The sequence below is a fragment of the Hemitrygon akajei genome, chromosome 4 (assembly GCF_048418815.1).
Source record: "Hemitrygon akajei chromosome 4, sHemAka1.3, whole genome shotgun sequence".
NCBI lineage: Eukaryota > Metazoa > Chordata > Chondrichthyes > Myliobatiformes > Dasyatidae > Hemitrygon > Hemitrygon akajei.
In genome coordinates, this window is record NC_133127.1 from 165784472 (window position 1) to 165807373 (window position 22902).

General features: G+C 42.2%; 1 protein-coding gene across 4 annotated transcripts in view; it reads right to left on the reverse strand.

Annotated features, from left to right (window-relative positions):
- Positions 1 to 342: 342 nt before the first annotated feature.
- LOC140726901 (probable tRNA methyltransferase 9B) overlaps positions 343 to 22902 on the reverse strand; it is a 42721-nt gene continuing 20161 nt past the window's right edge. For 2 of the 4 annotated variants that reach the window (XM_073043880.1, XM_073043881.1), the window contains 3 exons: positions 10593 to 10797; positions 9043 to 9216; positions 343 to 2053 (listed from right to left, as the gene is read on the reverse strand). In XM_073043880.1, coding sequence (XP_072899981.1) covers positions 1029 to 2053; positions 9043 to 9216; positions 10593 to 10746 — 1353 coding nt within the window. In that variant the 5' untranslated portion in view covers positions 10747 to 10797 and the 3' untranslated portion in view covers positions 343 to 1028. Of the gene's footprint in view, positions 2054 to 9042; positions 9217 to 10423; positions 10491 to 10592; positions 10798 to 22902 lie in introns of those variants that run through there. The other 2 variants (XM_073043882.1, XM_073043883.1) reach the window with 2 other exon arrangements.

Genomic DNA, 22902 nt, shown 5'->3' on the forward strand with positions numbered 1-22902 from the left:
GAAAACTAACAATGCAGAATAGTGTTACAGTGAAGATGCATTACAGACAGAAAATAAAGTGCAATGAGGTAGAGTGAGATGAAAAGTCCATCTTTTCCTACTAGAGGACAGTTCAATAGACTTCCAAGAGTGTGATAGAAGCTATCCTTGAGCCTGGTGGTATATGCTTTCCAAGGCTTGTATCTTCTACCCAATGGGAGAGGGGAAGAGACAGACACTCGGGGGGTTTCTGTGATGTGCTCAGCTCTGTCCTCAGCAGTCTTTTACAGTCTCATTAAGAACAGTTGTCATTCCAAGCCATCATGTATCTATGATGCATTTGTCAAAATTAGTGTAGATCAAAGGGGTCCAATGCCTCCCCGAGTGGGTACACACACACACACACTTTATTGCAACTTAAGAGTATTTTTTATTGTGTAATGCAATGTGCTGTTGCCACACAAAACAACACATTTCATGACATTTGCCAGTGATGTTGAATCTGATTCTATTTCTGATCTGGCCATGCTATCGTAAATATACAGGCACTAAAGTTGCGGGGGTGCTGAGGTGCTTTGTAGACACTTTGGATATTAACTAATCAGAAGGTGAAGCATGGGGACACTGGAGAATGGTTACAGGCCTGGGCAATAATAAATATTTCAGCTAAACAGATTTTAATCTGAGAATACATCATGTTAACCCCCCCCCCCCCACTAAACAAACAAAGCACCACTGTACTTAATAGAATACTTTATTATAATGTACAATAAGTTAGTTTTTTTTGTTAGTTCTTGGCAACTTAGTAATCAAAGCACATGGAAGTACTGAATTAAAGTATAACCATGACTATACTAACATTTGGCAGTGCACTTTGTTCAAGTACTGTGTTATCACTAACTTCAATATTAAAGTAATCCACAAAATTAAATCGACCCAAATGAAAATAATGTGTATAAATATTTAAACAGTACAGTGATAATTGATATCAGGTTTTTTGGTTTGTTTGGCAGGGATATGGCTATCATTTAATTTAGAGTTTAGCAAACTCATATTTTTTCTGCAATTACACACCAGTTGGCATGATCATAATATGTCTCAATTATCTTCAAATCTTCAGTGTACTTTTCTATGAGCTCAATAAGCTCCCCTTCTTTAAAAACATGATAGTATCTGAGACAAGCACTATTGAAATTAATCTGATCCTTGTCCTTTGACAAAACTTGTGCCTCCAAAGACCAGTTCTTGGATTCAGTGATTAAACTGCTCTGTATTGGTGGACCCAAAATATGTCTGTTTTTCTCATGAGTACAGCAGCTTGCTGATTTATTTTTCTTGGGGCGACTGTGGAGCTTACTTTGGAACATAAGCTGTGAACCAAGATCTGGTGAAGAAACTGCAATGCAGCTAGATAATAAGCCAGGAGAATCTGGGATTCCAGAAGATGCTGCACATGGATATTCAAAAAATTGTGCGTCAGACTCTGAACCATTAAGATCGCTAGATGGTTGGGATTTGGATAGAACATCTTCACAACTCTGTCCATAAGAGAACTCATCAGAAACAAAACTGGTCAGGTGATCAAATGATTTTATCACATTATTTGTTTTAAATGTTGTAGAATAATCTTGATACAACCATAGTTCATTGGGAGTCTTTGTTCTATTATTGCTGCTAAATTTTAGCACAGAATTCAGTGACTGAGAAAACAACCATAATTTAAAACATTTTTCAACCAGCAATATATTCTCCCTTCCCAAAATGGAATTCTGGCTTGTCTTCACATGTTTTTCATAGATGTTATGTTCATGGTTACAAATAAATGGTTTGTCTTTATGAATAACATTATTATTATGCTGGAAAGATTTATCTTCATTCATTACTTTGGTCTCCAAAGACTGTGCAGGTGGAGGTGCAGGGTTCAATGGAATAAAAATATCTTGCTTTTCAAACTTCCGCCTCTTTTGCTCCATTGCCCATACATAAATCATCATCTTTCCTCTCACTCTCAGAATCCTTGCCATTTCCTTTATTGCTTGAATGCGGCGTTCTTTTGTGGAAAAATGGTGTATCACTAAGCCAAAAAAGATTATTATAAACACTTAACAGCAGTATTGTAATACACAAGTGCACACATTCTCATGTAGATAGGCAAATATTGGCTCCAACATAAAATCTGCTGGCCATTTGGCTTAAACTAGCCTTTATGATTTTTACTACCGTACTTAGCACTAATATATTTTCCTATTATTAGTAATGAATTAGCAATTGATATCTTACCATAACAAATCTATTCCCCCAATGCATCCAGAGTGGATAATCTGATGGCAAGCAAACCCTACTACAATTACATAAGCTACAAGAATAATGTGCATTTATTGTTTAAACATATACATTGTTCAAACATACTTTTCATAATTTCTCTCTTCACTGCTGTTTACCTCTTCATCTGAAACCTCGATTTGTTCTCTTCTTCCAGCCTACTCTCTTGCCTGTATTTGTGATTTTTAATGCACGTGGCTTTACCTGTCAATGTCCTCATTAGTTCTGAGTATATGCAGTGACTTTTTAAATTTCTTCCACTCCCAGCACCCAATTCCTATATACCCATTCCTCTCAATTAGCTGCAGGTCCTGCCATTTCTCCCCACATACTTTGGACTTCAAAGTTCAAAGTAAAATTTATCAGAATACATAAATATTACCACATACAACCCTGAGATGCTTTTTTCTGTGGGCACACTTAGCAAATCTATAGAACAATAATTAAACTGTAAACATCAGGAACTTGATTGTAAACAAAATGCAACTCCAGATACAAATAGCAATAAATAACCAGCATGAAATAATATAACAGAGTTCTTAAATGAGTGTAGCAATCCCCTTTTGTTCAAGAGCCTGATGGTTGAGGGGTAGTAACTATTCTTGATCTTGGTTGTGTGAGTCCTGAGGCACCTGTACTTTCTACTTGATGGCAATAGTGAGAAAAGAGCATAGCCTGGGTGGTAAGGATCTTTAATGATGGATACAGTAACTATTCATGCAGATGTGCTCAATCATTGGGAGGGTTTTACCTGTGATGTACTGGGCCAAATCCAAAACCTTTGTAGGAATTTCCACTCAAAGACATTGGTGTTCTCATACCAGGCTATAATGAAGTCAGTCTGCACACTTTCCACCACACATCTATAGAGGTTTTCCAAGGTTTTCAATGACATGCTGAACCTCTACAGATTCCTGAGGGAGCAGAGGCGCTGTCGTGCTTTCTTCGCAATAATAACGATGAGTCCAGGACAGGTCTTCTGAGATAGTGACACCCAGAAATTCAAAATTATAGCACTCTCCACCTCTGATTCTCTGATGATTACAGTACTGGTTCATGGACCTCTGGTTTTCCTCTTCTGAAGTCTACAATCAGTTCCTTGGTCTTGTCGACTTTGAGTGAGAGGTTGTTGTTATTACACCATGCAGCCAAGTTTTCAACCTCCCTCCTGTACGCTGATTCATCACCCACCCCCCTCCCCGATACATCAAAAGCTAATAGAGAATATGCCAGAACCATACAAAAACTTGAGAACTTATGAGAAAATATGTGAAAAATTACAGGAAGATTTGGAAAGTGTGAGAAGGAGCCAAGAGTGAAAATATGACCATGAATAGAAAAGCAAGGCAGAAGCAGAAAGGTAATTGAAGCGACACAAAGAGTTAAATTGGGACATCAGGAAGATATTTAAAATGTAACTAGGATTTACATGAACATTTGAAATGCTAAATACATTGTACTCAAATTACTGCAACATTCTTGGTCCTCTGAACACTCACAGGTGCTCAGTCCTCCTGTACAAAGACATTCACTCTGGATTTGTAGTACACTTGGACACGGCACACTGCTCTGCCTGGGATCCTGTTCAAAATCCAGGCCTCTACAGGCACCATCCTGACTTTGAATCACCCCACAGCTTAGACAGGCTGCTGGTGACAGGAGATATTGGGCAGGCCAGGCGATTGTTGGTATAGAAGCCTCAGGTCAGTTCCACAATGCAATCTTCAGAAACAGTTATTACCCATCAACCAACAGGCTTTGAAACCAGCGGGGTTAACTTCACTCAGCTTCACACACCCCAACACTGTTCCCTCAACCTACGGACTCACTCCAAGGACTAGCCTCATGTTCAATATTTATTGCTTATGTATTTATTATTATTTTGCTTTTTAAACTTTTTGTATTTGTACAGTTTGTTGTCTTTTGCACATCAGTTGTTTGTCCATCTTTATTGTGCACAATATTTCATTGATTCTGTTCTGTTTCATTACATTTGCTGTGAATTACTGTGAGAAAATGTGTCTCAGGGCAGTATATAGTGATTTGATGACATACATGTAAGACCATATGACCATAAGATCTAAGTGCAGAACTAGGCCATTTGGCCTATCGAGACTGTTCCGTCATTTCATCTTGGCTGATCCATTTTCCCTCTCAGCCCCAATCTTCTGCATTCTCCCCATTGCCTTCATGCCCTGACTAATCAAGAGTCTTTGAAACTCTGCCTTAAATATACTGAGTGATTTGGCCTCCACAGCTGCCTGGGGCAATGAATTTCACAGATTCGCCACTCTCTGGCTAAGGAAATTTCTCCTGATCTCCATTCTAAAAGGATACATCTATTCTGAGGCTGTGTCCTCTGGTCTTACACTCTCCCACCATAGGAAACATCCTCTCCACAAGTACAGAGCACATCCTCTGTACTTTGATAATAAGTTCACTTTGAACTTAATTGGCACTGAGGTGTGGGGCTCATTGCTGCTCTGTCTGGTGACTGCAGGCAGCTCTCGTCACACCCACAGTTTGGAACCATTAGATCCAAATGGTGCAGCCTGTTACCGTTTGCTAGGTGAGAAATGTTGAAAATATTTAACCAGCTTAGCTAGTAGGTCCAATATTTTTTCTTAAGATTTCAGAAGTCAAGGGCACCATTATTTTATCTTCATACTACAGAAAGTGCTTTCCAGTATTCTCATTTGTTTTGATCTTCCAATTATCAGAGTTGTATTTTCAGCTATTCTCAACACCAAGGAGGTACAAACTTGAAACATTAAGGAGAGCAATCCGCCCCAGTTTTATGTCTGCATCTGCCAGCTTTCACCCTTGCTGAAATATTGTGCAGACACAACCAGGTAGCCTGGCTTGGAGATTCCCCCTACCCCATGCCTCACTTCCAGCCGTAGCAATGAACCTTGGTCGGCAAGGACAAAGCATTGTTAATTAATTAATGTCTGGCTGATAAACATCAGCCAAGTATGGTCAAGAAAAAAAATCCAAAATAAACTTTTAAGTATTAACTGTGAAATTATCTTTTATTTTCTATTGAGCAATCTCTTGAGATCTAATAGATAATAGCAGATGGAATGTACAAGGGGTTGGGTTAACAATCCACTCCTGTTCTCATGTTCAGCTCGTGCCCACCAGAAACTCATTGACAATGACCCCAAATGGACTCACAGTTTCAACACCTACAGTACCTTGGTTCCACAGTAGCTGAACACTGCTCTTTTATGGCTGTAACTTATTGCAAACTGCTAATCCTAAAATCAAATCTATGGTTTAATCCAAGTACTTTTAAGGTAATCTGCTGTTTCAGAGGTTCTGTAGTTTACTCATTTTAGACTGAATGAGAAACAGAATGATATCCAAAAATAAGGAAGCATTAAGAATACTTCAGCTAACTTTTAATTTAGAAGTCTGAAATATATATTAATTTGAAAGACTGAAGTGCTTGCTTTCAAGTGTGGTTCTAAGTTAATGTTTTAATCATAATACACCTGGTCAATCAGGAGAAGTGGATGGAATAAGATGGCATCTGTCAAACACCAGCTCTGCAGCACCTCCCAATTGGACCTCAGTTCCTTTGAACACCTCCAGACCTGGATTCTGCCATCTCCAACTCTGGCTCTGACAGCCTTAGACACCTCAGACCACGAATACTACCAACTTCAACTCTGGCGCCAACAACGCCAGGCGGCTCCAGACCATGGATATCACCGTCTTCAACCCCAGCATCAACAACCCCGGGCGGCTCCAGACCGCGGATACCACCATGGTCTGGAACCACTGGTTTCAACAACCCCAGGCACGTTCACACCATGATTTATGTGGCCTCTAGCACTGGCTCCTGCCCAGACCTCAGCCACCACCACATCCATGCTGAGACCTTCCTTGCTGCCGCTGGGCCCCTGGGCTCCCCCTCCCTACCACCACTGTCCAAACTCAGGGTCTCTCAGGCACCCCTGTCACCCATTGGGTCCTTGGAGCTGCCATCTTCCTCCTAGGTTACCTTCCCTGAACACCCCAACCCTTCCCCCTCCTCCAACATCACCAACTCTTCTCCCCACTTCAATCCCAGCTCTAATCCCTACTGTGTCTTCACCATTTCCTCCAACCTTCCCCTCTCTGAGCCGGAACATTCTGTCCTCGACAATGATCTTATCCTTATCCCCTTTCGCCTGCACCTCAGTGAGTTCTGTGCCACCAAAATGCCAAGCACTTTTTCCCTCACCATTTCTGAGCCCACTTCTTTGGTAAGAATTCCCTACCCAGCACTAATGACCCCTTCTCCCATCTCCAATTCTTCACCTCTTCCTTGGACACCACACTCTGGTTTTCTGTCTGCTCTGGATCTTTTCATATTGAATTGTCAATGAGATTTCAACCAGCTTGACTTCAGCACTCCCCTCTCTTCAAACCTTACCCTCTCTAAGCGCACTGACTTTCAGACTCTCTGCACCAATTACAACCTCACCATCAGACCCCAAACAAAGCAGGTGCTGTTGTAGTGCAGCAGACTGACTTCTGCCTTGCTGAGGCCAGACAGTAATTTTTAGATACCTCCTCATACATACCCCTTGAAAAGGACCATCAAGTCACTGTCTCCTGCACCATCACTAACATTAACTCCCATCCACTACCAACAAACTCAGTTTCCTTAACCCTGCACTGCTTGTTTCTTCCTCCTACCCAAAATCCACATACTTGACTGACAGGGTAGGCCCACTGTCTCTGCCTTCTCCTGCCCCACTAAACTCATATCCATATACATCAACCCCCTTGATTCAGTCCCTTCCCACCTACATCCATGACCCTTCATATGCCCTTGATCTCCTCAACTTTCAATTCCCTGACTGCCTCATTTTCACCAGTTCCTATATACTTCTACCCCCTCCCCATCAAGATCTGGTTCTCACCCTCAACAATTTCCCCTTTGGCTCCTCTCACTTTCTCCAAAAATCAAGGGGTAGCCATTGGCACCCACATGGGCCCCAGTTATGCCTGCCTTTTCAATGGCTACTTAGAACAATCCATTTGCCAAATCTTCACTGGTAATGTTCCCCAATTCTTCCTGAACTACATTGATGACTGCATTCGTGCTGCTTCATGCAGCTATGCTGAGTTTCACCTTTTATAAACCTCTCATGGCTACCCTGACTCTACCTCTTCCCATCCTGTGCTCTGCAAAAATGCTATTCCCTTTTCTTCATTCCTTTGTCTCCGCCATCCTAATTCCCAGGATAAGTCTTTCCTTTCCAGGACATCAGAGATGTCCTCCTTCAAAGAACAGTATTTCCCTTCCCCCACCATTGATACTGCCCTCACCCACATCTCCATTTCTCGGAAATCCATGCTCACCACACGTTCCCGCCATCTTAACAGGGATAGAATTCTTTTTGCCCTCACTCACCTCCCCATAAGCCTCTGCATCCACCACATCATTCTCCATAACTTACGCCATCTTCAACAGGATCCTACCGCCAAACACATTTTTACTTGCTCCTCCACTCTCTGCTTTCTGCAGGGGTTGCTTCCTCCATGATTCCCTTGTCCATCCATCCCTCCTCACTAATCTCCCTCTTGGCATTATCCCTGCAAGCAACAGAGATACTACACCTGCCTATTCACCTCCTCCCTCACCTCCATTCAGGGCCCCAAACAGTCCTTCCAGGTAAGGCAACACTTCATTTGCAGATCTGTTGTAGTCATCTATTCTATCCTGTGTTCTCAATGTGGCCTCCTCTAGATTAGTGAGACCCAATGTAGATTGGGAGGCGGCTTTGTCGAGTACCTCTGCTCCATTCACCAAAAGAGGAATTTCCCAGTGCCCAAGCATCTTTATTCTTATCCCCATTCCCATTCTGACGTCATTCCATGACCACCTCTTTTGCCATGATGAGGGATCTCAGTTTGGAGGATTAAGATCTCATACCATGTCTAGGTAACCTCCAAACCGACAGCATGAACATCAATTTCTCCTTCTGGTAATTTTGTTTCTTTTTTTCTTTTCCACTCATCTTCTATTTTCCCCATTGGCTTCTTACCTCTTCTCCTCATCTGCCTCTGACCTCTCCCTTGTCCCCCAGTTCCTTCCTGTTCTCCCATGGTCCACTCTCCTCTATCAGATTCCTGCTTCTCCAGCCCTTTACCTTTCCCACCCACCTGACATCACCCATCACCTTCTAGCCTGTCCTCCTTCCCCTCCCCCACCTTCTCATTATGGGATCTTCCCTCTTCCTTTGCAGTCCTGATGAAGTATCTCGGCATAAGTCTACTATTTATTCATTTCCATAGATGCTGCCTAACCTGCTTAGTTCCTCCAGCATTTTGTGGATTTCCTTCATCTGCAGGATCTCGAGTTTATGATTTGCCAAATCAGATCACTATTCCAGCTCAGCAGAAGAGTCACATTTTCTCACTTATTGAAGAACAGCTTTTGCAAGGCTTGCTAGGGAATTCCTACCAGTACAGGCATCATTGACAAAATTTGAAAAAGACTCCTTCTATAGACTTAAGCCATTAACTTATTGTTCAGAGGCATAATATAATTTTAGACCCCATTGCACAAACCCATAAGTTTGGTTGGATACAGGCTACCTCCTTGCTATTTTTGAATATAATATATCCATTTTTACACCAAAAAGGATGCAATGCACTTGATTTTTGCCCCATGAATTTTGATGATTCATTATAAAATATATTTTGATTATTGCTGAAGAATCAAGAGAATGAACTCCTCACCTGATATGGAGAGAATGGCATCAAAACATTGATTGCGATATGGGAGATGCAGGCTGTCACAGACCATGGCTTCATAGCTCTGTTCTCTTGCAGATTCTACTAAAGGCAGGCAATAGTCGCAGCCTACTTTGTAGGCTTGATTGTTGATACAAAGGTACTTCCCATTTCCACATCCTAATTCAAGGAAAAATTATAATAGAAATGAAATTTAAAACAGAATTCATGTTCCTTAATTATAACAAGCTAAACAGGGCTAGAAAAACTGACAACATACTTAGAAGATGAGTTCTCAGAATGCAAAGATCCCAAGCAGAAGGCAAGGTTATTCAAGATGTTCAATCTGGCACAAAACTCTTGGTCTACAGAGCAGCAGTGGTCCCTGCCCAACTCCGTACTTCTGAGACCTGGATTATCTACAAGTATCTCAAAGCATTGCAGATACCACCAACAATGTCTCCACAGAGTTCTCCAAAATCACAAGCCATTGTTAGTGTGCTCTCCTAAGCCAAACTCCTCTACTTGCAGACCCTAATTACACACTCAGGTCCACTGGGGAGGTCATGCTTGGTGCATGCCTGACAACAAACTCCTGAAACAAACTGTTCTATCACAGTGAGAGAGAACCTGAAAGAGAAAAATCATACGCTCAAAAGGCCTCTACGAAAAATTGCAACACCGCCTCTGCCTCTTGCAAATGCCTGGCCCGTGGCTGCTTGAAATAGAGAAGCAGCATTTAGGATTGTATTGAAATCCTAATGCCCATGTATAGAATACACATAGAAACCCTGTGTAATTCTTGAGAGGAGTGGACTGCCTCATAATCCACCCACTAATGTGATCCTGCTCCATCTGCAGAAGAGTCTGTGGTTCTCACATCGGCCTCATAAGTCACCTCAGGACTGAGGGGGGTAAAATGGAAGCAACACATCCTCAGTCCCAAAGGACCTGCTTCTCAGGTGCCCTTCAATAAATACACATCCCTCCAGGAATATTTTCCATTTTCAATCCCTGGATAACAAGCAGGAGGTAGGTTCGTCCGTACCCTAACCTAACAGCACTGAGTACCCAGAATACTAGAAACACAAGAGCTGCAGATTCTGGAATCTATAGCAACAAGCAAGAGGCTGGAGGAACTCAGAAAATCAGGCAGCATCTGTGGAGGGCAATGCACAGATGACATTTCTGATCAAGACCATTTATCTGGACTGCAAAATATTAACTTTCAGAGATCGGTCATCGAACAGGAAATTCTGCTTTGTATGACAGTGTATCATGGGATACATGACCATGAAAGGAAACACCTGAAAGGCTTCTGCAAGAAAAAGTCTTAACTTCAATATCATTACCCAATGTTTACATGGTTATGTTGTATTCTAATTACCTGTGGGAGTGAACTGAAGACGATTTTTTCTAAAATGAAGACGATTTTTTCTAAAAAAATAATTATTCTGCAAGTTAGAAATGGATAAAATTTAAACTTCAGTATTTGAAATAAAATCAAGAGAACTTTTTGCTTAAAACAATTCAGGAAATGGACTACATTCACTAACCAATATCAGCAATGAGGCTGCCAGATTCCTGTTCTAGAAGAAACTGCCGTACTCTGGGCCAGGCCTTGTAGCGAGTGTCATTGAAATGAGGGGCAATCTTCTCATACACACTATGAACATAGTCCTTCTCCAAGCGGCTTGCTTCTTTGTCCATGAAATTTTGTCCTCCCTCATGCAACTCTCCAAATCTTCCAGTTAAAAGAAGCTGTAAACAAGATATTTTAAAAAAATCTTTGAATAAAGTCAACATTACAGTTGGTAATGCTACCAGTGCAGAAAATTACAGAATACTTATTATTTATTCATATTCTCATGGCAGTTATTTAAATGGTTTCAGAAGACTTATTTGACCTGATGAAGGGTCTGGGGTTTTGGCCCGAAACATCAGCTGCTTAGTTATTGCTATAGATGCTGCCTGACCTGCTGAGTTCCTCCAGCATTTTGTTTGTGTTATAAACACAAGAAGTTTTGAGTTCCTGGGTGTTAATATCAGAGGGCTTAACCTGGTCCCAACATATCGATGCTGCTATAAAGAAGGCAAGATAGTGGCTATATTTCACTAGGAGTTTGGGGAGATTTGGTACGACAACTAAAACACTCAAAAATTTCTACAGATGTACCATGGAGAGCATTCTGACTGGCTGCATCACTGTCTACTGTGGGTAGGCAGACACTACTGCACAGGATGGAAGTAAGCTGCAGACAGCTGTAGAACTAGTCAGCTCCATAGTTCCATCATGGGTACTAGCCTCTGCTCCATCCAAGACTTCTCTAAGGAGACTCAAAAAGGTGGCATCCATCATTAAGAACCCCGCCACCCTAAACATGCCCTCTTCTCATTATTACTGTCAGGAAGGAAGTACAGAAGCCTGAAGGCACACACTCAGCAATTCAGCAACAGCTTCTTCCCCTCTGTCATCTGATTTCTGAATGGACATTGAAACCATGAACAGTACCTCGCTACTTTTTATTTCTGTTTTTACACCATTTATTTGTTTGATAGATGACTCTCTTTCTCTTTCCATAAATGTAGCAGCCTTGAGACTGCACACCCAGAGGCTGCCTTCATCGTTGCCAGTGACTTTAACAGAGCGTCATTGTACAAGGTCTCTCTCTAGTTTTGTCAACACATCCAGGTGAGCACACGGGGAGATAGCAAACTTGACCACTGCTACTCTCCCTTCCACAATGCTCCTCCATCCACTGTTTGGGAAGTCTGATCACTCCTCCATCTTGCTTCTGCCAATGTACAGGCAGAAGCTGAAACAAGAGGCAGCCATAGTTAAAACTGTCCATCTAATCGGTCTCCATGCTACAGGACTGCTTTGATTATGTCAACTGGAATGACTTTCATGATGAGGATGTCTCCGAGTTCATGGAAGGGGTCACGAGCTTCATCCAGAAATGCATTGAGGATGTTGTCCCCCCACAAATCGGTCAGGGTCTATCCAAACCAGAAACCCTGGACAGTTCAGAGCTAGCAGCATTTATCGCACGACACAGAGCTTACATAATCAGCAGGAGCTAAAGAAATGCAGCCACAATCTGCGCAAAGTCATCAAGGCAGCTAAGCGACAATACAGGGACAGGATCCAGACACAACTCTCCACCAACAATGCACAGAGTTTAGGGCACTTTCTGCACACCATCACAGACTTCAAAGATAAACGCAGTGGTGTTTCCAACATCACTGCCTCTCTCCCACTTGAACTAAATCTTTTTTTACACTTGGTTCGATGTCGCCAACACTGAGCCCCCGAGGAGAGCCGCTGAAGCGACCTGCAGCTTGGTCATCTCTGAGGCTGAGGTACACAGGTGATTCCACCGAGTGGACTGCCGCAAGGCTGTGGGACCGGACAGCATCCCAGGCCGGGTACTCGGGATATGTGCGGCACAACTGGCAGGAGTGTTTACAGACATTTTTAATCTCCCTCTCCCAGTGTAGAGTGCCCTCCTGCTTCAGAACATCCACCATTGTCCCTGCACCAAAAAAGACCAAGGTAACGTGCCTGAATAACTGGCACCCTGTCGCACTCTCCTCAATAATAAGCAAATATTTAGAGAGGCTGGTCAAGGATCACATCTGCAGCATGCTACCATTCACACTAGACCCCTACAATTCGCCTACCAACACAACGGATCAACAGATGATGCAACAGCCACAGCTCTACACACTGTCCTTACACATCTGGAGAAGAAGGATGCTTGTGAGAATGCTGTTCTTGGACTGCAGTTTAGCATTCAACACCATAATTCCATCCAGGCTGGACAGGAAGCTCAGAGACATCTGCCTTCTCCCTGTCTTGTGCAGCTGGAATCTGGACTTCCTGTCAGATCACCAGCAGGTGGTAAGAGCGGGCTCCCTCACCTCCACCCCTCTGATTCTCAATACAGGTGCCCCTCAGGGCTGTGACCTAAGCCCCCTCCTTTACTTTCTGTATACCCATGACTGTGTCACCTCCCACACCTCCAATCTGCTAATTAAATTTGCTGACAGCACTACATCGACTGGTCTAATTTCAAACAGTAACGAAGTGGCCTACAGAGAAGAAGTCATCACCCTGACACAGTGGTGTCAAGAAAACAACCTCTCCTTTAATGTTGCAAAAACAACTGAGCTGGTTGTGGACTACAGGAAGAAAAGGATCAGGCTAACCCCTATAGATGTCAATGGGTCTGGGGTTGAGAGGGTGAACAGCTTTAAGTTCCTTGGCATACACAACACCAAGGATCTCACATGGTCTGTACATACTGGCTGTGTGGTGAGAAAAGCACAACAGCGCCTCTTTCTCCTCAGACAGTTGGGTTTGGCATGGATCCCCAAATCCTAAGGACTTTCTACAGGGGCACAATTGAGAGCATCCTGACTGGCTGCATCACTGCCTGGTATCGGAACTGTACTTCCCTCAATCTCAGGACTCTGCAGAGAGTGATGCAGACAGCCCAGCACATCTGTAGATGTGAACTTTCCACTATTCATGACATTTACAAAGGTGTGTAGAAAGTGCTCGAAGGATCGTTGGAGACCAGAGTCACCCCAACCACAAACTGTTCCAGCTGCTACCATCTGGGAAACGGTACCCCAGCATATAAGCCAGGACCAAAAGGCTCCAGGACAGCTTCTTCCACCAGGCCATGAGATTGATTAATTCATGCTGATACAATTCTACTTCTATGTTTTACTGACTGCCCTGTTGTACATATTATTTATTACAAATTACTATAAATTGAACGTTGCACATTTCGATGGAGACGTAACGTAAAGATTTTTACTCCTCATGTACGTGAGGGATGCAAGTAATAAAGTCAATTCAATTCAAATGAAAACCAGTCTCAGGAAGTGAAATCTGTAAACAATTTAACTCCCAACTGACACTTTGTGGGTGGTAGAAACAATCACTGGGTGTGGGACATTCTCAGTCCCATTGAAACTACGTGGGAAGAAATTGATGAATATTCCTGCTGTCAGCACATTGTTGAAGGTATATTCCCTGCACAATGCACAGTTCAGAGCAGATAAGTTTCAACACTCAGCCTTCTGGTTAGTTGTATATTCATGGAGCCATCCTTCAATGCTGGAAGAGGTGTATTTTGGGTGTCTGGAGTTTGTACTGATGCGTTTTCTTGGAGCAGATTAAATAGTCACAGGGATTCTGTTAATTGGGATCTGTTATCATTGCAAATATGTAATTCTGTAAATTTACCTGACTATATTCAAATGTTTGAGTTAAGCAAGTGATCATAGCAATTAGAGATTCAAGATTGCTAAATTTCAATTCCAGTACACAAATGTAAAGGAGAATAAAATAACTATTACTCTGTATCCAATGCAGCACAAAAAACAAAAAGATAAAGAACACAATAATAAAACACAATAAATATAAATACACAATTTAGTTAATATACATAGGTTGTATGTCCATAAATTGACTCTAGGCACAGGTGTGTCTGTACATAAGGTGACTGACAGGAAATGATAAAGTAGTGGTGTTGGGGGTGTGGAGGAGTGGGTTAGTGGACACTTTATTGCTTGGGGAAAGTAACTGATTTTGAGTCTGGTGGTCCCAGTGAAGCCACCTCCCTATTGGTCCATGAGCACAGTGGGTGGGATCCTTCATGATGTTACTGGCCCTTTTCTAGCACCTTTCTGAATATATGTGCTTGATGGTGGATAGGCAGGTGCCAGAGATGCACTGGGGAGTTTTAACTACCCATTGTAGAGCCTTCCTGACCACCACAGTGCAGTTTCTGTACCATGCAGTGATGCAACTCGGTAGGATGTGAGTATAGGTGTGCACAGCCCTGCTCTCTTCAGCATCCTTAGAAAGTGGAGGTGCTAGTGAGCTTTCCTGACAGTGTTGGACATGTTCTGGGACATGACAGGCTGTGCCAGGAGTTTGAAACGGCTCGCAGTTTCCACTGCCGTGCCGCCGATGCACAGAGAGGTGTGAGTTCTCCTGAAGTCAACAACCATCTCCTTTGTCTCACTAACATTGAATAACAGGTTATTTGCTTGGCATAGAACCTCGAGGACTTTCACCTCCTCTCTGGAGGCTGTCTCAGCATTATTGTTGATAAGCCCCACCACTATCATGTCATCGGCAAACTTGACAATGTGATTATTTTAGATGTTTGGCCGTGCATTCATGTGCAAGCAAAGTGCATAGCAATGTGCTCAGCACACAGCACTGGGGAGGGTGGAGAGGGGCACCCATGTTCAAAATGATGGGGAGGGACGTACGGTTGTACATCCTGACTATCTGCAGCCTGTTGGCTAGGAAGTCCAACAGCCAGTTGCACAGTGGTGTATTTAGAATGTGGTGGAGTTTGTTCACCAGCTTCCATGGGACAATAGTGTTGAATGCTGAAATGAAATCTAGAAACATCATTCTACATATGTGTTCTTGTTTTCTAGGTGTATCAGAGCCAGGTGATGGCAGAGGCTATCGCACCTGTCGTACAGCGGCTGGGACAGTTGGTAAGCAACTGTAGTTAATTGTTTATTATTACCTTTGTGTTGAAGTATAAAACACCTGTGTTAGGAAAGTGAGATTCTCTTGGATTTTCCTGGACATTGTCTCCTAGAGCAGGGGTTCCCAACCTTTTTTTATGCCATGGACCAATACCATTAAACAAGGGGCCCATGGTCCGTAGGATGGGAACTCCTATCTTGGAGGCTTGCTGTGTGAGTAAAGTGTTTTATATTTCCCAGTTACAGCTTCTGTGTGGCTCAGGTTTAGCCAGTCACAATGTATGGCATCCTGTAAACTGTACTAACATGCAGGGATGAGGAGAGTGAACTTGAGTGAAGTTATTCCCTCTGGTTCAAGAACAAAATAGTAGAGGGATAATAACTGTTCTTAACCTGGTGGTGTGAGTCCTGAGGCTCCTGTACCTCCTTCTGGATGGCAGCAGTGAGAAGAGATGACGGGGGTCTCTGATGTTGAATGCTGCTTTCCTGTGACAGTGATTCACGTTGATGTGCTCGGTGTTTGGGAGGGCTTTACCTGTGATGAACTCAGCCGTATCCATGACTTTTCATCAGCTCTTCTGTGGTAGGGCATTGGTGTTACCACACCAGGCCATAATGCAACCAGTACAGTCGGCCCTCCTTATCGGCGAGTTCCGCATGCGTGAATTCAACCAACCGCGAATCAAGAAAACCCTGAATGCTCTTCCGGCACTTGTTGTTCGAGCATGTACAGACTTTTTTTCTCATCATTATTCCCTAAACAATGCAGTATAACAACTATTTACATAGCATTTACATTATATTAGGTATTATAAGTAATGTAGAGATGATTTAAAGTATACGGGAGGATGTGCGTAGGTTATCGTGGATCGGGATCAAAAAAAATCAAAAGCTCTCTTACTCAGTAAGTCGGAACAGCTACATCTAGTATTATTTAGCATCAGTTATTCAAACGTTTGTCTTAGAAAATAGTATATATTTTACCTTTCTATGCATATAAAACACTTAAGAAACATATGTATTTCAATAATTAAACCAATGTTGCTTAGTAATAATTGTAGCTTTCATCGGGGCAGGGCTTTTCTTACTTTATTCTTTAAAGTTGTTCTGATCATTGACCGACTGCAGCCTAACGCTTTTCCAATGACTGATGGCGTTTCATCTCTTTCCGATCGCTTTATTATTTCCACTTTATTTTCAATTGTGATCGTGATTATTTCTGTGAACAGAAACACCGCGGATTCAGAGCTCTGCCAGGTCCTAAAGACCTAAAAATAAGGTCCGGGGTTCTGCTGGGTCCTAAAGTCCACTGCACTAAAACCGGTTAAATAAGGGACTTGAGCATCCGCGGTTTTTGGTATCTGCGAGGGGGGTCCCGGAACCAATCCCTCGCGGATAAGGAGGGTAACTGTATATCTATTGAGGTTTGTCTAAATTTTCGATGACATGCTGGATCTAAAACCAGCAACTATAATGTTATAGTTCTGCAAGGCACTGGTACTTGTGTACAGTTTTGTATATAGATTATTATGTACAGTTTTGGTCACTTTGTTATAAGAAATACACTGTCAAGCTGGAGAGGCTGTAGGAAAGATTTATGAGGATGCTATCTGGACTTGAGGGTCAAGTCACTGGGAGAGGTTGGCTATGCTGGATCTTGGAGCATTGGAAATTGAGGAGACATCATAGAGGTCTATAAAATCATGAGGGATATGGATAAGATGGATAGTCATAGTCTTTTCTCCAGGGCTAGTGAATCCAAAAATAGAGGGTACACACATAAGAAGAGGGGAGATTTTGAAACAAAACCCGGGAGTAAACTTTGTGAAATTGTGTGTGAGATTGAAGACAGAATCAGATGCACGACAACTGTGGCAGGGTTTCCATGACAGCACTTCCTATAATTTATTTTATTATTTAGTGACATAGCGTGGAGTCGGCCCTTCCGGCCCCTCAAGCCTCACTGCCCCAGCAACACCAATTAACCCTAACCTAACCAAAGGACAAGATACATTAACTAATTAACCATCCCCATACATCTTTGGACTTGGGCGGAAACTAGAGTGCCTGGGGAAAACTCACGCATTCCACGGGAGCATGTACAGAGACTCGTTACAGAACAGTGCCAGAATTGAGCTTCAAACTCCAGGACATCCCATTTCTTTCTGTCTATTCACATTGCCATATTCTAGCTACCTCATATTCTAGCATGTAACTTCATAATTATCTTTAAAACTCTCCCTCCATCCTTTCAATACATTCTATGACTGTCACTCCGTATAGAATACTAAGGGCAGAAATACCAGTTCTCACACCTGCAGAACAGAAGAAATAGCAATAAGAGAGATCTTAAAGCTGTCAACACTCCCACACCATTCAAGAAAATCATGACTTATCTTTTCTTTGGCTTTAACCTACAGTATGAAAATCTAACTCAGCCTTGAATATCCTTAATGACTAAGTAAACATAGCTCACAGATTCACAATCTGCCAAGAGAATAAATTCCTCATCTTTAGTGACCATTTCTTTTCCTTGAAACTTGTTTCATTTGTTCAAGATACCAATAAAGAAGAGTTGGTAAACAAAGGGAAGCTGTTCCCATTAGTAGACAATTCAAGGACTAGGGAATATGTGCATTTAATTTTTTTTTGCAAAACATAAAAGGAATGCACTGTAGAAATTCTTCGTACAAAGTCCATCATGGAAGTGCTGGAGTCAACCAGGACCTTCAAAGGGGAAACTGGATGGGCTGTTGAGGAGTAATTTGCCATGCTGTGAAGGAGGAGCAAAGGAGTGAGACTGATATGATAGCACTACTGAGAGTTGGCTCAACAGATTGAATAGCTTCTTTCTGAACCATTACAATTCAAGGAAACAATATTTAGTTTTTTCAGGCTAATGATTAATGTAAATTATGATTAATTTGGAATTCAATTAGTTACAACTTGCAAACTTTAAAACAATTAATCCCTACTCATTCTGTAACCAAATCTCTATCCATGCTAATATATTGCTCTTAACCACAAATGCTTATCTTATGCAGTGATTTTAAACTCAAATATGTTATTGTATGCCTTTTGCGTATCAAAATAGTGATTTTTCCTTATCTACTTTGTTAGATATGCAATCAATAATCACCAATACATTTGTCAAACACTATTTCCTTTCATTTGAACTATCTTAACTTTGCTTCAACAAGTTATGCTATTCTGTTAACCACTTCATTAATAATGAACTCTTCCTAAAGGACATCCCAGAGAGAACCAGGATGTCCTGACATGGGCTACCAGAACTAACACAGCTTTCAGGTGACAGATTTTATCATCCAGCCATAGTGCAAACAAAAATCACTTATGGGGACTTGAAGTCCTGAGAAAGTGAAAAATACACATAATAATGACTTTCAAAATTTTAATCTTGATAAATTTTAATTCATATTTTCATCTTTCATGGGTATTAAGCCATCACACAAGGTGCAATAGAAAGAGGCCCAAGACTGGTCGTCAAGGAAGGTCATTCAGTCTGAAATGCACTATCACAGGGGACATTAACCAAGGATGCAGATACAGATTAACCATTCCACACTTAGATATTTGCAAATGTTTCATTCTTTGCATTTACATTCATCTATCATAAATAATGATGTTCATGAAATTTAATTTTATTTAATTCCTAAATGTCTACTTACTACTACAAGTGGCAGGAGCTTCAAGTTGATTGTGGGAGTACCTGGCTATGTCAATAGTTTTAACTGCAAAGAAAGCATGTAACCCCACCTTGAGTTATGCACAAGGCTATTCCTAACACATTCTTCTACAATCCTTAATCCTCTTTCTTGTAACCTGAAGGAAGCACTCTACTCTCTACCCTGTACATCTGCTGCAGTGCAATGTTTTGCAGAACACATTAGTATGTAGGCAATGAGAAATTTATCCCTCTTGTGTTTGTTGATCTCGTTACTGGAGATTCAGAGTTACTGCACCCTGCCACTTTTGATCTGGCCGATGTCTTTATTAACCTGGTCAAACACCACTTGCCTTTATTGAGAATTTCTTTTATATATCATCCATCCTATCTTTGAACTTTGATTGTATCAAGAGTTAGAGAGGAGTGCCAGGTCTTGTGGGATGTTTGTGTGAGCAAGGGGAGGGGGTAGATGGCCATGGGGTTTGGGGTAGGGGCTGAAGCTGCTAGCTGATGCGTCTGTTCAGATGTGCAAGGTTGGAGTACAGCTGCTGACCAAGGATGCCTTGGATTCTTGAATTTGAACCAACATCTTTTATGATAGTTCATCAGCAACATTCTGACAATGTGGCAGCAGCTGATAAACACTACAGGTGATCACTAGTGGAGGGAGATGGGGTTTAACTACATGTTCATTAATTTGGCAACAAACAGAGCCACAATTTGACGGCCTGATCATTCAGAGACCTTACTACATTTAATCCACATGATCACAAACTCTGGCAAACAGATTTCTGAGAAACAGATGGATTTATGGGATGCTTCTTTTCAAAAAACTTGACTATATACCACAATTTTTCTAAGCATAGATAAATATAGTTAAGTACAAACGTTTGTATATAAGAACTCTGAACACCAGAGTTGCTGAAGTCATAACCCAGAAATCCAGGCCTTGAATTCCAGACTCATCGACTACCGTACCTAGGAGGTCAATGGCTACCATGGACCCTACCCACACAGATAGTTAAGCACTAAGGTGCAGCAATATTTCCCATTTCAAAATAAGTTCAAGCAATTAATTAGCAATCAGTGAAAACAAACTGTCTCAGTTAGGCTGAAAAATGTTTATGAGACATCAAAGGAGAGGATTTTACTACTTGGGCTACCTTGGCACCATGTCCTGGGCACTGCACATGCTTCAACAGTCACTTCTACTAAATGACTAATGTGCTGTTTCTGGTGGCAGATCCCGTAAAAATAAATATTATGGTTTTAATAAATAATTGGATAAATAGCAATAATAATGCTCCACCCCTACCCTCAATGAGATTCACGAAGTGGTCCAGCAGAAATTACAGTAAGAGACAATGTGATGCAGGTGCATTGTATAGGCTCTAGATCTCTAAGGCTCTGCTGCAGTAGCAGGAGCGGCTGTTTTATTAAGTGCTCCCAATTCTTCACACAAAGTCCCAAAATGTGAAAATACGTATATGAACAGTGAGAAAAGACCAATAAACTATATACAATGTACAATATTTACACAGATCGACTGATAGTCACTCCTTCCTCAACTTTGTTCACAAGCACCTACCATATATAGGGCCCATCTCCAACTACATTGGGGATACACTGAATCTATTTTGTACTTTTACCCCACCCTTCAATTGTCTATGCCATGTCCCTCCTGCAAACTGCGCATACGCAGTTTCTCACGAATAACACCGACCCTGAAGCAGTGTCTCGGTTTTGCCGAACCAACAAACCATAAACAAACAAACAAATACTGATGTATTAATTGGTTTAAATGTTATTCCCTGTATGTGTTTGTGCATGTTACTTCGAGGTTGTAAAATTATTGCAGTGCTGCTCAAGGCCAATGACAGAGCCATCTGTCACATGCAGCCTCAACAATTACCTCCCTTTGAAAAGGACCAGCAGAGCAGTGGGTTCTCCAGATCCCACATTAATAAGATGGTTGTTGTGTCCCTCTGCCACTCCTCATGATAGCAAATGCCAATGATGCCCTTGTAAGAGGGCCAATCTCTCCAAGTGATCAGGCTTCCAGCTGGCAGTACCAAGCAGCTCACTGGAACACTTCGCTGGTTGTACTGACTTCTTTTTGAAGTTGGGCTCTATTCAAAGTTAAATGGAATTACAATTCATAATTTTCAAATTGGTTGCAGAATTTGCCCATATTGGGTACATTTTGAAATTGGTTCATGAGATTGTGAAGAATGTAGGATATCCCCAAGATGGAATAAAAACAACTGAATATTTCTTATAAACAAGAGATTCTGCTGATCTTGGAAATCCAAAGCAACACACGCGAGACGCTGGAGGAACTCAGCAGGTCAAGTAGAATCTATGGAAATGAGTAAACAGTCAGCATTTTGGGCAAAGACCCTTCAACGGGATTGGAACAGAAGGGGGGAGATGTTAGAATAAGAAGGTGGGGGAGGGGAAGAGGAGGTGAGAGGTGAAGTCAGGTGGGTGGAGAGGGGGATGAAGTAAGAAGGAAGGTGATAGGTTGAAAAGGTAAAGGGCTGGAGAAGAAGAAATCTGACAGGAGAGGAGAGTGGACCATGGGAGAAAGGGAAGAAGGAGGCAACAGGTGGAGGTAATAGGTGAGGAGAAGAGGTAAAGGGGGGAAAAGAGTGGGGAAAAGAAGAAGACGAAAGGGGGAGGGAAAAATTATCACAAGTAGAAATCGATGTTCAAACCACCAGGATACACAGACAGAAGATGAGGTGTTGTTCCTTCAACCTTAGAGAGGCCTTGGTGTGGCAGTAGAGGAGGCCATGGATGAACATGTCGGAATGGGGATTGGAATTAAAACGTTTGGCCACCGGGAAATACTGCTTTTTGCGGATGGAGCAAAGATGCTTGAAAAAGAAGTTCACCAAACCCATTCTCATTCTGATATGTCTATCCATGGCCTCCTCTACTGTCAAGATGAATCCACACTCAGGTTGGAGGAACAACACCTTATATACCGGCTGGGTAGCCTCCAACCTGATGGCATGAACATTGACTTCTCTAACTTCCGTTAATGCCCCTCCTCCCCTTCTTACCCCTTCCCTGACATATTTAGTGGGTTTTTTTTCCCTCTCTCTGCCCATCACTCTGTCTGTTTACCATCTCCCTCCTTTCTTTCTCCCGAGGCCTCCTGTCCCATGATCCTTTCCCTTCTCCAGCTCTGTATCACTTTCGCCAATCACCTTTCCAGCTCTTAGCTTCATCCCACCCCCTCCAGTCTTCTCCTATTATTTTGCATTTCCCCCTCCCCCCCCCCCCCCCACTACTTTCAAATCTCTTAGTATCGTTCCTTTCAGTTAGTCCTGACTCAGGGTCTCGGCCCGAAATGTCGACAGCGCTTCTCCCTATAGATGCTGCCTGGCCTGCTGTGTTCCACCAGCATTCTGTGTGTGTTTGAATTTCCAGCATCTGCAGATTTCCCTGTGTTTGCTGTTTAAATTCACCAAACTGTCCGGTTTCACCAATTTATAGAGGCGGCCACACTGGGAGCACTAGATACAGTAGACAACTCCAACAGATTTGCAGGTAAAGTGTTGCCTCACCTAGAAATAATGTTTGGGGCCACAATGGTGCAGAGTTTGGTGTGATGCTATTGCAACTCAGGGCGGAGGAGTTCA